Here is a 16,242-nt window from a genome sequence, read left to right as displayed (position 1 = left end):
TGTATGTTTTACTATTGTAAAACTGTAATAAAAACTACTTGATAAAAAAGGAGGTACATTATAAAAATACACACCCTCCAATGTGTTACTGTTTGTGTGTGTGTGTGTGTGTGTGTGTGTGTGTGTGGATAAATGCAGCAAAAATGTAATCAGAGTTTATCACATCAGCTTTGAAAAAATAGATTAAGCAGACCAGTTAATTCATTCTGGAAAGAGCATTAATACCACAGTAAATCAGATTACTTCATTCTCTGCATTTTGACTGTGCCATATCCAATTAGGAAACAGCTTCTACTGTACATGGTATAGCGGGAAGGTAAGGCTGTACAATGTATTGTAAAATGTATTGTTCATTCAGAAATTTGGGGAAAAAAATCTTTTGCAATTTACAAACCGGATTTCAAAAAAGTTGGGACACTATACAAATCGTGAATAAAAACTGAATGCAATGATGTGGAGGTGCCAACTTCTAATATTTTATTCAGAATAGAACATAAAATCACGGAACAAAAGTTTAAACTGAGAAAATGTACCATTTTAAGGGAAAAATATGTTGAATCAGAATTTCATGGTGTCAACAAATCCCCAAAAAGTTGGGACAAGGCCATTTTCACCACTGTGTGGCATCTCCCCTTCTTCTTACAACACTCAACAGACGTCTGGGGACCGAGGAGACCAGTTTCTCAAGTTGCTCTCCCATTCTTGTCAGGCCTCTAACTGTTCAATCGTCTTGGGCCTTCTTTGTTGCACCTTCCTCTTTATGATGCGCCAAATGTTCTCTATAGGTGAAAGATCTGGACTGCAGACTGCCATTTCAGTACCCGGATCCTTCTCCTACGCAGCCATGATGTTGTGATTGATGCAGAATGTGGTCTGGCATTATCTTGTTGAAAAATGCAGGGTCTTCCCTGAAAGAGATGACGTCTGGATGGGAGAATATGTTGTTCTAGAACCTGAATATATTTTTCTGCATTGATGGTGCCTTTCCAGACATGCAAGCTGCCCATGCCACACGCACTCATGCAACCCCATACCATCAGAGATGCAGGCTTCTGAACTGAGCGTTGATAACAACTTGGGTTGTCCTTGTCCTCTTTGGTCCGGATGACATGGCGTCCCAGATTTCCAAAAAGAACTTCGAATCGTGACTCGTCTGACCACAGAACAGTCTTCCATTTTTCCACACTTCATTTTAAATGATCCCTGGCCCAGTGAAAAAAATGGCTTCTTCTTTGCACTGTAGAGTTTCAGCTGGCAACGGCGGATGGCACGGTGGATTGTGGTCACTGACAATGGTTTCTGGAAGTATTCCTGAGCCCATTCTGTGATTTCCTTTACAGTAGCATTCCTGTTTGTGGTGCAGTGTCGTTTAAGGGCCCGGAGATCACCGGCATCCAGTATAGTTTTACGGCCTTGACCCTTACGCACAGAGATTGTTCCAGATTCTCTGAATCTTCGGATGATGTTATGCACAGTTGATGATGATAGATGCAAAGTCTTTGCAATTTTTCGCTGGGTAACACCTTTCTGATATTGCTCCACTATCTTTCTGCGCAACATTGTGGGAATTGGTGATCCTCTACCCATCTTGGCTTCTGAGAGACACTGCCACTCTGAGAAGCTCTTTTTATACCCAATCAATGCCAATTGACCTAATTAGTGTTAATTGGTCTTCCAGCTCTTCGTTATGCTCAAATTTACTTTTTCCAGCCTCTTATTGCTACTTGTCCCAACTTTTTGGGGATTTGTTGACACCGTGAAAATTTGAATCAACTTATTTTTCCTTTAAAATTATACATTTACTCGGATTAAACGTTTGATCTGTCATCTACGTTCTATTACAAATAAAATATTGACATTTGCTATCTCCACATCATTGCATTCAGTTTTTATTCACAATTTGTTTAGTGTCCCAACTTTTTGGGAATCCGGTTTGTAGATTGATTCCCAGTGGTTAAAGGGAGCCCGTAATCAGGAAATGCAATTTTTTAACCAGACAAAATGCCTTGTAGATCGAGCTTCATCCTGAAGAAAAAAGTACTTCCAGTCCATATTCAAACAGTTAAGTGCACAGGGGGGCGAGCCCAGGTTACTCTGTGCATTTTTTATCCACTTGCTTGTGTTCTAGCCGCCCTCTCCTCCCAGCAAGTACAGCCGCTGGAGCGCTCACCTGCTCTCTCTGGTGGTTCGGGGTCGCCAGGGTCCACTCCACGCAGGCTGTGGCCTGTCTTTTGCGTACTCTGCCTCTTACTTCCTTGTAGGATGCATATGCAAGCTTCCTCCTACTTTCAAAGGGCCAGTGCGCATACACCTTAATCTTCCCCAGCCTATGGCTGGCCACCTCAGGGTATTTAAGGAACCTTCTCTCCAGTTTCTTGCAAAAGTATGCTATAGTGTTGTTTGCCTGCCCTACTGAAATATGCCTGTTTCTGGATTTGACCTTTTGCTGTCTAATCTGACCTCTGCCTGTTCCTCGTTCTGACCCTGTACTGCCCACTCTGATCTTTGGAAGGTTTATTGAATTGCTTGTACACTGCCTGCCCTGACCTCGGCTTGTTCCCAGATTCCAGTTTTGCATGATCCCTGGGTACTCTGCACCGGTGTCTCTTGACCCCTGTGGGTCAGTAGACTAATCCAAGAGGTTGCGGCATGGCGTTTCCCCTGCAGAGGGTAAAGACCAGGGGGGCCACCTAGATAACGCCCTTAGGAGTATCCAAAGTCGAACCTATTTAGTGGCACAGCGGATCCACATCAGTTTCAATAACAACTTCCCCTGGCAGCTCTTCCTTCGCCTTGATTGACAGCCAGGTTCCTGCATTACACCTGACCGTGTCAATCAAGAAGGGGAGGGAGAAGCTGACAGGAAGGGCAAGGGTGCACAAAGTGCTTTGGGCCCGCCCTCTGAGCACTTCACTGTTCATTTGCATATGGGCTGAAAGTAGTTTTTCTCTACATTGAAGCAACAGATTGGTAATGGGTTATTACATTCAGCGCAGCTAGCCCTACAGGTGCCTAGTGTAACAATGAATCCCCTAGTAACACACTCCCTTTAAGGTGTGACCTTGAAAAAAAGCCTGGCCAAGTTAGTAGGTAATTTGGAATCTATCTAGATATTTGTTTCAGTGTATGACAGAATACCCAATAAAGCTGCCCACATCTAGATCAATGACAAGGTCTGATTATAGCTCACTTTCAAGATACAATGAAAAATACAGCATAGGAGTGTGTTTCCACATGGGAAGTCTGGTCAACATTAAGTTGAGCAGATCTCGTTGCAGGAATGCTGCGGGTTGCCGCAGATTTCCCCCTCTGCATTGCAAAGCGTAAAATCCGTAGCTGATATCCACAATGGAAATTGACATGCTGCGGATTTATAACTTGCACTGTCCAACAAGCTACAGTGCCTGGAAAATGTATTCACACGTTGTTGTTTTTATCACAGGGCTGCAACATAACAAAATGTAAAAAAAAAAAAGTGGGAGGGTCTGAAGACTTTCCAAATGCACTGTATGTCCCATGTGGACAATTTATTTAGTTTGCTTGATTACATTGCTGCTAGGGTCCATCATTTATTGCTTGTCCATAACCAAACTATTTTAAAAATATTTCCTAAACACTGTATATGTAGTGTATATGTAAATAGTGAGTTTTATTTTGTATTTCTTGGATAAGTATTGTCTTGTGTATACCTGTTTTATTTTATGTATATTTGTGGGCTGTCTGAAATCTTGATTACTTACTCCGCTCAGATATGGTTTTCCTAATGAATCCTACGTTTCCCATCATGCCTTTCTTTGCAGAGACCACACTGCACTGCTGTGTCTGAAGGTAGCCAAGACAGATCGGTGACACAGAACCACTATCCCCCCACATTACAGGGTCTCCATGTTTTCCTATGTCATGCAGCTTGAGCCTGTCTCTCATCACTGCCTTGTCATCTCTCTCTCTCCTGTCAGCTCATAGCACTACACTGGAGAGTCGACACACACAGATAGTACAGGCAGTGTGTGTCAGGAGGTTTTTATAACTGCAGCTAATCACTGTGTATACTCACCTACTATACATCTTAACTCTTAATTCTTTGTATAGGGGAGACATTATATATTCTACAGAATACATGAAGGGCAAGCCTGAGGGCTGACAGGAGGGATTGATGGGTAATAATGTCATCCTGTAGTTCACATAGAAAGTCTGTTAGAAGGCTAACCACTTACAAGAATTGGTGCACTGCTGTGGTGGATGCAATCAACCAAATCTGACTAAACACTCACACTGATGTTAAAATGAGACTTTAGCCAGTATATCCTTATATTAAGGACATAACGGAGCCTGTGCATCCCGTCAAGGTATCTCAAGTGGCACGGGACCTAACGCTAACCTATCTGTGCTGTATGGGCAATACCAGGGGCCAGTGGGCGAATTACGGGAGCATAAGGTCTGACTCACAGCAAACAGCTCCCAGTTGCCTCCAGTGTGAAACCACACATACAATGGAAGGCGGGAGGAGACTGAGTACCACCTAAGGCTGACTAATATGACGCAGGCCTCACAGGTGCACCTAAATGTTGCCTATGGGTGCGGGGGCTCAGTTATGTCCTTAATATAAGGATATACTGGCTAAAGTCTCATTTTAACATCAGTGTGAGTGTTTAGTCAGATTTGGTTGATTGCATCCACCACAGCAGTGCACCAATTCTTGTAACTGTTTATTTCATATAGTCAGTTACATCCACACATTTTGCTATCTGGTGTAGGATGTTCTTGTGGCACTTGTGATCCTCTGCAGGCATCCTCCATTGCAAGTATTTTTTGCAGGGGATCGCCATTAATAACGGACCACATGTGCAGGATTTGCTCCCCCAGGTATAGATGCACAACTGCATATTGAGTTGAGCATTTCCTGCCTCTTAAGACCACGTTATTTTGTCATTAAGGCTAACCACTGCTGTATACATATTGGAGGAAGCTCTAAGCTGCTGGTCGGACTTGAGATTACATGACCAGGTTCCCACAATGAAAACGTTGAAAATGTATGGATGCAACTGAGTTAGGGTGTAACAAAATTACACTGCTAGAATACTGTTGGTGAGTTAGCAAAATATGTTAAAAAATAAATAAAAATATAAAAAAAAAAGCCTGGAGTACTTCTTTATAGAAACTCTGGTAACTCACCATGCATGTCCAAGATGTGCGTGATCATAAACAGTTGGCCCACAGCTATACCTAAAGTGAACATGAGAGATCAAGTTATAATACATGTACAAAAGACCTTGGATTTCAGATATCATATATACAAAAGCATCAAATAAGAAAATCAATGAATTTTTTAATTAATTCTCAGACCTCTTCTAAAAATACTACAAATATATAAAGCTGTGTCAAGTTTTGGGGCACTAAATACGGGAAAGGCCTCACATTTAAATTTATATTATATTTAGGTATTTGAAGGATGAAGGTTGGCATTGCCTAACTGAATATTTCAAACAAAACAATACAGTAACAGATGTGTAAGACTCAAATGTCATCAACCTCTCAAATACTGTGTAGTGAAGTTCTACAACTTACTAATTTCATCTTCTTACCATTCGCACATTATTACTAAGATCGGACCTCTGGGTCTCACACTAGATTTTCCATGATTCGTAAGAAGTTGAATGCCCAAGATCAGTAATTTAAAGCTAATCCTTTAGCTTTGTCTCTGGCGACATTAAAGGGGTTGTCCAATACTTTTATACTGATGACTTATTCCGCACACCCACCAACCAGCTATAAGAAAGTAGCTCTGGCAGCGGATCTACACAGCTCCGTCCATTGTTTAGTGGACGGAGTAGGACAGGCCATCAATATAAAAAAAAAAAATGGAAAACCCTTTAAGGCTGACCTGTGCAAACATGACAAGAAAAAGTTTATTTTACATCAACATGTCAAAATCACTCTAAGGGCTCATGCACATGACCGTTGTTGTTTTGCAGTCCGCAAAATACCGATACCGGCAGTGTGCATTCCGCATTTTGCGGAAGGGAACAGCCCGGCCCATAAAAGAACATAGGACCTGTTCTATTTTTTTGCAGAAAGGACATGTGGACATATGGACACAGAATGCACACGGAGTCACTTAAAAATGGAACGGACACGGACAATACATTCGTGTGCATAAACTGTAAAATAAAGTATTAAAATGTGATCTCCTTTTTAGCATGGTCATTTTTTTGTAACGTTATGGGTGATTGGTGTTGGTCAAGTTTGGGGAGGTCATCTGTGTGCGTTATACATATTGCATACATTTTTTTTCTCAGTGGTACATATTTTTCACTGTAATTATGCAAATTCTCTAGCACGATTGCAATGAAAAGTATGGCGGCACTAGGCACCATTTTTATCATGCCCTGCACCTCTCATTCTGACACTTGCTAAGTAACAAAAAAGTGGGCATGGATTCCAGGTGAAATGTAGTGCAAATTATATAAAAAAAGAAACCCCTGATACTTTCCATGTGGTGGTGAGCTATGCCATAAAAGACCTGTTGTAGAGGTGCCGGGTTGAGGCTCTCTCTGCAACTGCCATGCCCTCTCTCTTTAAATTCCAGAGCCAGGAACGATTACGTTTTTACTGCCTGGCCCTGCCAAAGGCAGTTGTAGAGATGGCAGAGCCTCTCGAACTAAGGGCAACACCCTTGTTGCTCCAAAAGACTCATTTACATATATTAAAACATTATTTTTTTGCAATGCGGGCACATATGAACCTGGGACAAACACAGATGCTTTCAGCTGGCAAGTGCACATGCAACAGGCCAGCCAGTCTCATAAGTAAAATCTACTGACAGATGCCCTTTAAGGCATCATCCTACTGCGAGGGGGGAACTTAGGAGCAGCACTAAGGTAGCATCATTCTCGGGGGGGATCATTACTGTCTAGGGAAGAGATCAGCAACCTCCGGCACTCCAGCTGTTCTGAAACTACAATTCTCAGCATGCTCCATTCATTTATATGAGAGTTCTTACAAGAGCAGAGAAAGTATGCATGATGGGAGTTGTAGTTTCACAACAGCTGGAGTGCCGGAGGTTGACTAGCCCTGGTCTAGGGGGACACTAAGGGACATTGTTACTTTCTACAGGGGGCACTAAAGGGCATCCCTATTGTGAGATGGCACTAAGTGGACATTCATATTGTGCTGGGCTACTAAGGAAGCACCATCACTGTGTGGGGGACACAAAAGGGATTGGTTCGGATTAAAGGTATAGCTTATTGGTGTCGTCCTTTTTAAAAAAATTTTTTAGCTCAGAGCTTAATGCGATGGCAGACAAATATTGGGACCAGTGATGGCCAGTTCGCAGTTTTCGCCGACGAGCAGGCACAGGTAAGGACTTGGGAATAAAGATGGCAGATCGCATGTGTTCGTCGGCGAAAACTGCGAACTGGCCATCACTGATTGGGGCCTTTAGAAAAGGTACTTGAGTACCCCTGACTTAGGGTACAATCACATGAAAAAGAATAATGAATAATGACCGTATGAAGACCATTTTCAGAACCATTGAAGTCTATGGGGCTAGTCACATGTCAGTTTTTTTTTTTAAGGCTCTGGAGTCAGTAAGCCAAAGTTCTGACTCCGACATTTTATCACACTCCGACTCATGTTTAGACTCCTTTATAAATGGCCAAAAATTTTGTAATAACAAATTTAGGTAAATTTAACACTAACAGCAGGGGACTCCGGCAAGCTGTTCTGGCATGTGAACAGCCTGTCGGATCCGTCCTGTCGCTAGTTCACATATGCCCCTGGACTGCGGCTCCATCCCCATTGACTATAATGGGGCGGAGTTCCGGCGGCGGCACGGCAGTGCACGGGAGCAGTCCGAGGGCACACATGAACTAGCAGCAGGACGGATCCAACAGGCTGTTCACCTGCCGGAACAGCCTGCCGGAGTCCCCTGGCGCTAATTGGAAAGTACACTTAGGGTACTTTCACACTAGCGTTTTTTTTTTCCGGCACTGAGTTCCGTCCTAGGGGCTCAATACTGGAAAAGAACTGATCAGTTTTATCCCCATGTATTCTGAATGGAGAGCAATCGGTTTAGGATGCATCAGGATGTCTTCAGTTCAGTCTTTTTGACTGTTCAGGACGGAGATAATACCGCAGCATGCTGCGGTTTTATCTCCGGCCCAAAAAACTGAACACTTGCCTGAATGCCGTCATTTTTTTCCATAGGAATGTATTAGTGCCGGATCTGGCATTAAAAATACCGCAATGCCGCATGCGCAGACCTTTAAAAATGTGGGAAAAAAATAGAAACGGATCCATTTGTCCGTATGACAAACAGTCAGATCCGTTCTTGCAATGCATTTGTGAGACGGATCTGCATCCGGATCAGTCTACAAATGCTGTCCGTTTGCATGCAGATTGCCGGATCCGGCAGGCAGTTCCGGCGACGGAACTGCTTGCCGGATCACTCTGCCGCAAGTGTGAAAGTAGCCTTACAGTAGTAAAATTGTAACATCTGGCTTTTTCTTACTATCATGTAAGTAATCAGGATACTTAGAACTTCTGTAAGTAAATATGTATCTAAAATTCCTGTCAGCAAATATGCAATGCAGTATGCATCTATTAACTGGAGAACACTGTTATTCACTTGATAATCGTAAGAAATCCATAAACTTGTCCTCAGAAAACATTATTCTGAACGGATACTTATCATTCACAATGCATTGGGGCTGAACTGATTCATTTTGGGCCGCTTGTTAGAGCCCTGAAACGACTCTCACAAGCGGACCGAAACGCCAGTGTGAAAGTAGCCTTAGGCTCCTTTCACACTAGCGTTCGCTGGTCCGCTCGTGAGCTCCGTTTGAAGGAGCTCACGAGCGGACCCGAACGCAGCCGTCCAGCCCTGATGCAGTCTGAATGGAGCGGATCCGCTCAGACTGCATCAGTCTGGCGGCGTTCAGCCTCCGCTCCGCTCGCCTCCGCACGGACAGGCGGACAGCTGAACGCTGCTTGCAGCGTTCGGGTGTCCGCCTGGCCGTGCGGAGGCGTGCGGATCCGTGCGGATCCCTCCAGACTTACAATGTAAGTCAATGGGGACGGATCCGTTTGAAGATGTCACCCTGTGGCTCAATCTTCAGGCGGATCCGTCCCCCATTGACTTTACATTGAAAGTCTGGACGGATCCGTACGAGGCTATTTTCACACTTAGCTTTTATATGCTAAAATAATGCAGACGGATCCGTTCTGAACGGAGCCTCCGTCTGCATTATTATGAGCGGATCCGTTCAGAACGGATCCGCCCGAACGCTAGTGTGAAAGTAGCCTTAGAGTATTTTCACACTAGCGCTTTTCTTTTCCGGTATAGAGTTCCGTCCTAGGGGCTCTATACCAGAAAAGAACTGATCAGTTTTATCCCCATGCATTCTGAATGGAGAGCAATCCAATCAGAATGTCTTCAGTTCAGTCTTTTTGACTGATCAGAACGGAGATAATAGTCCAGCGTGCTGCGGTTTTATCTCCGGCCCAAAAAACTGAAGACTTGCCTGAATTTCCATAGGAATGTATTAGTGTCAGATCCGGCATTCGAAATACCAGAATGCAGGATCCGAAAAAAAAAAGTTAAAAAAATAAATGCTGGATCCGTTTTTCCGGATGACACCGGAAAGACGGATCCGGCATTTCAATGCATTTTTCTGACTGATCAGGCACTTTTCAGACTGATCAGGATCCTGATGAGATGAGTCTTACAAATGCCATCAGTTGGCATACGTCTTGCCGGATTACTATGCCGCAAGTGTGAAAGTAGCCTTAATGGTCCATGGCTTGTTTACTTCCTCTCTGGCATGGGCATGATCATCTGCTGCTCTGCAGCCAATGACTGGATTCAACAGTGACATGTCCACAAAAGACACGTCACCGCAGAAGCAGAGGAGCAGATGATCATGCCAGGGACAAATTAAACAAGCCACTGACAGGAGGATGGACAAAGGAGCAGGCATGCACGGCCAGAGCGGCGGGGTGTAGGTAAGAATGATTCTTTCTATAGCCGAGGCAGGCTGCAGGCACCTGTAAAAGGTTACTTATTCCCGGACAACCCCTTTAATGCGGCCTTCCTTTTCTTTCTACCAGTAAAGATGACTGCGGGCATGACCAGTAGAGAATTTTCTCCTCTGGTCTTCACTACTGAGTATGTGCAGCACAGGTTCACCCACTGTAACTATACATATGGAGGAGCATAAAGAAACCTAGTATAAGGGGCAGGAGAAAACACAGCAGAGGTCAGAACTGATTGTCTATCACCACTAGAACACCCTACTTATCACTAGTATAAGGGACAGGAGAGAACACAGGACAGGTGAGAACTGATTTTCTATCACCACTAGAACACCCTGCTTATCACTAGTATAAATGTACAGGAGAGGTGAGAACTGATTTTCTATCACCACTAGAACACCCTGCTTATCACTAGTATAAGGTACAGGAGAGAACACAGAAGAGGTGAGAACTGATTTTCTATCACCACTAGAACACCCTGCTTATCACTAGTATAAATGTACATGAGAGGTGAGAACTGATTTTCTATCACCACTAGAACACCCTGCTTATCACTAGTATAAGGTACAGGAGAGAACACAGGAGAGATGAGAACTGATTTTCTATCACCACTAGAACATCTTGTTTATCACTAGTACAATGGAGAGGGGAGAACACAGGAGAGGTGAGAACTGATTTTCTATCACCACTAGAACAAGGTACAGGAGAGAACACAGGAGAGGTGAGAACTGATTTTCTATCATCACTAAAACACCCTTCTTATCACTAGTATAAAGGAGAGGAGAGGGGAGAACACAGGAGAGGTGAGGTTATTTTCTATTACTACTAGAATACCCTGCTTATCACTAGTATAAGGGAGAACACATTAGAGGTCAGACTGATTTTTTTTCACCACTAGAACACACTGCTTATTACTAGTATAAAGGACAGGAGAGAACACAGGAGAGGCGAGAACTGGTTTGCTACCACCACTGGAACATCTTGTTTATCACTAGTATAATAGAGAAGGGAGAACACATGAGAGGTGAGAACTGATTTTCTATCAGCACTAGTATAAGGGACAGGAGAGAACACAGGAAAGGTGAAAACTGATTTTCTATCATCACTAGAACACCCTGCTTATCACTAGTATAAGGGACAGGAGAGAACACAGGAGAGGTGAGAACTGATTTTCTATCACCACTAGAACACCCTGCTTATCACTAGTATAAGGTACAGGAGAGAACACAGAAGAGGTGAGAACTGATTTTCTATCACCACTAGAACACCCTGCTTATCACTAGTATAAATGTACATGAGAGGTGAGAACTGATTTTCTATCACCACTAGAACACCCTGCTTATCACTAGTATAAGGTACAGGAGAGAACACAGGAGAGATGAGAACTGATTTTCTATCACCACTAGAACATCTTGTTTATCACTAGTACAATGGAGAGGGGAGAACACAGGAGAGGTGAGAACTGATTTTCTATCACCACTAGAACACCCTGCTTATCACTAGTATAAGGTACAGGAGAGAACACAGAAGAGGTGAGAACTGATTTTCTATCACCACTAGAACACCCTGCTTATCACTAGTATAAATGTACATGAGAGGTGAGAACTAATTTTCTATCATCACTAGAACACCCTGCTTATCACTAGTATAAGGGACAGGAGAGAACACAAGAGAGGTGAGAACTGATTTTCTATCACCACTAGAACATCTTGTTTATCACTAGTACAATGGAGAGGGGAGAACACAGGAGAGGTGAGAACTGATTTTCTATCACCACTAGAACACCCTGCTTATCACTAGCATAAGGGTCAGGAGAGAACACAATAGAGATGAGAACTGGCTTTCTATCACCACTAGAATATCCTGCTTGTCACTAGTATAAGGGACAGGGGGCATTATATATACTGAGGGCACTGTGTGTGTGTGTGTGTGTGTGTGTGTGTGTGTGTGTGTGTGTGTGTGTGGTGTTCAAAAAATGTCAATAATATTCATCAGTTTTTAACGGATAGATGGATGCACACACTGATGCAAAATAGCCATTAAAAATGACAGTGTATGTTTTTAACTGAATTTTTTTCACTTTCCTATAAATGTATATGAGGGTATACATATATAGGGTAGACAGAATGTATTTCCCATGGCAGAAATGCCATGTTAACCACTGGAATTGCGCCACAGTTTGCAATGCAGATCTACACAAAAATATTAGCCATTCTCATTCAGCGGCGCTAATCTTCACATCCCCCCCCCCAAAAATAGGGAATATGCCACTTATTTCCACTAAGAATAATTTCCTACGCATGTGAACGAAGGGTGAGGAAACGCAGCTCTCATGTGGCTTTTGGTGTCGAACACAGCTGAATTTTCATTGTGTGAACTAGAACTAAGCCTTAGTTATGTCCTAATCTGAAGTTCTGGTCACTACGCGTTTCAGTACATTAGAGAAGCCATTGCCAGGATAGGGATCTCTTCAGTACATTATTATGGACCTTAGCATGTAAGACATTAAAGGGATTCTGTCAGCCAGATTTTAGCTACAGAGGTTTTCATATCATCAAATCAGTCTCCTTGATCTAGATGAAAATATACTAGTCTTATCCCCACCTGTCTTTTCATTTTTGCTAAAATTCACTTTTATTAATATGCTAGTTACCTTCATAAGGAGCCCAAGGGCCTGTCCCTCCGGCCGTTGGAGCCCAGCGCCGCCCCGCTGTTAATTATTCACTCCTCTCCTCGTGCACCGTAATCGCGCGCATGCGCCCTTGATACACACGTCCGGGCCCGCACGGTGTCCTGGCAGCAGCCTCAACCAGGGGAATAGCGCATGCGCCAGCTTAGCACAAATGAAAAGACAGGTGGGGGTAAGACTAGTATATTTGTATCTAAATCAAGGAGACTGATATGATGATATGAAAAGCTCTATGGCTGACAGAATCCCTTTAAAGAGCTAACATTCTTTACAGCTATTACACTGCAATGTGGTTTTATTGTCCATAAATAAACCTGCCCCTCACATTTCACACAAGCACGGCTATATCCTCTCCACACCATATACAATACAGGCAGCAATCATCTGACCATGTTGCTAGCGCCGGTCTGTGCAGCGTGAGCGCTTCCTTCCTTCTAGTCAGGCTGTTGTACACTTGTATTCCTGTATCAAATCCACTAGGGGGCGCCCAGTGTCCAGCAGCAGAGGTGCATGAGCCACTGGCCCGGAAGTTCCCAGTCACTCCCGGGAGCAGCCGGCAGCCTTGCCGCAGTATGCTCTGCATTTTCCCGCCGAAGAAGCGCACAAGCCTCAGTGTTATCAGTCAGTCGTGCGGTGCGGTAAATGGCACCGTGTCACAGAAGCTGGAGCGATGTCAGGGACTCCACATGAGGTGTCAGTGACAGAAGCCAACCTCTCTTCATAAAACCAAACCTCTTCCTTCGCTCCTCCCGCTGCTAACCCCTTATGTGCCGTAGAGCAGAACGAAATTGCCGCCACATATTGTAAAGGCTCCTAGCTTGTCTGAGAGGATTTTATGGTAATCCTGTGCGGGTCGCGGACATGGCTGGTGTACACCCGGCTGGGCTTGTTGACCACAGGGCTGTGTACAAAACACCAGAAGAAGCTCCGCCTGACGACACCCATCACAGGCGGCAGACTACACCCAGACAGCCTGTAGCCACAGTCTGCCTGTAGAGTTCTGGACGGAAGGAAGGAAGGCATCTCTACACATTCAGGTTTAGGGATGTCCACCTGAAAGCAAAAGCTGGCAGAAGATTTAAACAGGATTTTTACAGAAGTTAGAAGCTGAATTCACGTCACCAAATATGGACATATATTTCTTTCATTGCATTTGCTGTAGACATTTGAGCAAAAGTGACAACAGGAAGTGCAGCCATGTTGGCAGTCATCAGCTTGAGGGAAGGTGACAACCAGCACTTTCTGCTGTCACTTCTGAAGAAGAAATGGCTGCTGCAGCAAAGCCAAAAATAGGGACAGCAACCCAAAAATACTAAGGAGCTTGTGCCGGAAACCTGGTGCCTTCTTTATGGTGGCATACCTCCCAACTATGGATGAGAGGATCGACTTCAGATGAAACATCCAAAGTCGATTCGCATAAAACTTCGTTTGAATGCTGTATGGGGCGAGCGCTTCGTACATTGTTAGAATGTATTGGCTGTGATGAGCTGAAGTGATTGCTTCGTGAAGTGCCAGAAACCTGGTGCCTTCTTTATGGTGGCATACCTCCCAACTAGGGATGAGAGGATCGACTTCAGATGAAACATCCAAAGTCGATTCGCATAAAACTTCGTTTGAATGCTGTATGGGGCGAGCGCTTCGTACATTGTTAGAATGTATTGGCTGTGATGAGCTGAAGTTATTACTTCGCAAAGTCTCGCGAGACTTTGGATAATAACTTCAAAAATTAATTTCTACTGTTATAAACCTTTTCCCAAACTCGGGTTTGGTTCCAAGGTACCAATCGCAAGATGTGCGGTGCTCATCACAGCAGTAGACGCCTCTACCTCCGTCCAAACCATAATTACTGACAAAACTCCAGCAGCTGGGGATGGGTTGGGTCATTGGGTGAGTAAAAGTTTCTTGATTTATTTTTTTACAGCATGTGCTTCAATATCTATTTAAATATTAGCACATAAATCATCTAATTATAAATATAAGGTCCAAATTGCACCAAATAATGAAGTTATGGTCTAATATACAGGTAGAAACCATACAGACACTTTAGTAAGGGGCAATTTAGTACATTTATTAATGCACATTTAAGTAATAATTCCCCAGGTGAAAAAGAGGGACATTTAAGGATCGAAGAGGGATTTGTGTCCAAAAGAGGGATCCGTCTCTCCGGTGTCATCCGGAAAAACTGCATTTTTAAAGGTTTTGCCGGAACACCTAAGCTAGGTCTACACGACAACATTTGTCGCGCGACATTTTGTTGCACTAATGTCGCGCAACAATTTTTATAATGGCAGTCTATGGTGTCGCACTGCGACGCAACAGTCGCAGAAAAATCCATCTGCGACACCATAGACTGCCATTATAAAAATTGTCACGCGACATTAGGGCAACAAAATGTCACGCGACAAATGTTGTGTAGACCTAGCCTTAATGTCGGATCCGGCACTAATACACTTCAATGTAAATTAATGCCAGATCCGGCATTCCGGCAAGTGTTCAGTATTTATGGCTGGAGAGAGAACTGCAGCATGCTGCGGTATAACCGTAAGAGGGACTCAACTGATGCATCCTGAATGGAACGCTCTCCATTCAGGATGCATTAGGATAAAACTGATTCGTTTTTTTTTGGGTATTGAGCTCCTGTGACGGAACTCAATACTGGTAAACTAAAACGCTAGTGTGAAAGTACTCTAAGCCAACTAAGAGGCAGTGTAAAATGAGCGAAGTGTCTTAGGCCTCTTTCACACGGGGCGTTGCCTGTGAGGGCCGGATAGGATGTGGGTGCGTCACGGGAAAAAGAAGACGAGCCGGGCAGCGCAAACAAGTGGATGAGGTGAGTTTAATTATTTTTTTAACCCCTCCATCCCTATTTTATTAAGTATTCTGTGGAAAACGCACAAAGAGGAGCATGCTGCGATTTTCACGCAACGCACAAGTGATGCGTGAAAATCACCGCTCATGTGAGCAGCCCCATAGAAATGAATGGGTCCGGATTCAGTGCGGGTGCAATGCATTCACCTCATGCATTGCACCCGCGTGGAAAATTTGCCCGTGTGAAAGGGGCCTTACTACAAGATGCGACATATTTATAACGTGCGCCACTATCTTGTCCCTGAGCTGTCGAACCGGGTACATTCACAGGTAGTGAATATGCAGCAGATACGCCACTGTGGATTTGAGTGTGGTAAATCTGCAGTATTTTACAGCACCCAGCAAAGTGGTATTTTAAGAACTCTTATTCACACCCTACATAAAAAATCTGCATCATTTTAAATTCTCAGCAGATACGGTAATCCACCATGGATTTAGATTTGCATACAGTGAACTACGCAATAATTCTCATGTGTGGCTATACCCTTAGGCTTCTTTCACACAAATAATATGGAACTCGTCTAAAAAAATAACTGATCTTTTTCTCTCTGATTTGCCTTTGCAAATTTTATTTCTTTCCACGCGGATGTCATCAGTTGTCATGTGTTCACACTCATGAGGAAAACCTGAAGAATAAAACACAGCATCTCCTA

The 16,242-nt window shown here is 43.7% G+C and overlaps 1 protein-coding gene across 2 annotated transcripts in view; it reads right to left on the bottom strand.

Annotated features, from left to right (window-relative positions):
• CARS2 (cysteinyl-tRNA synthetase 2, mitochondrial) overlaps positions 1 to 13,634 on the bottom strand; it is a 72,713-nt gene extending 59,079 nt beyond the window's left edge. The window contains exons 1-2 of one of the 2 annotated variants that reach the window (XM_044287967.1): positions 13,111 to 13,634; positions 5,173 to 5,223 (exon numbers count right to left, since the gene is read on the bottom strand). In XM_044287967.1, coding sequence (XP_044143902.1) covers positions 5,173 to 5,223; positions 13,111 to 13,304 — 245 coding nt within the window. In that variant the 5' untranslated portion in view covers positions 13,305 to 13,634. The remainder of the gene's footprint in view (positions 1 to 5,172; positions 5,224 to 13,110) is intronic. The other variant, XM_044287966.1, reaches the window with a different exon arrangement.
• Between the last annotated feature and the right edge of the window lie 2,608 nt (positions 13,635 to 16,242).

This window comes from Bufo gargarizans, chromosome 3, assembly GCF_014858855.1.
Source record: "Bufo gargarizans isolate SCDJY-AF-19 chromosome 3, ASM1485885v1, whole genome shotgun sequence".
In the NCBI taxonomy this organism is placed as follows: domain Eukaryota; kingdom Metazoa; phylum Chordata; class Amphibia; order Anura; family Bufonidae; genus Bufo; species Bufo gargarizans.
The sequence above is the reverse complement of the archived record's forward strand: the minus strand, read 5'-3'. Positions and strand labels throughout refer to the sequence as shown.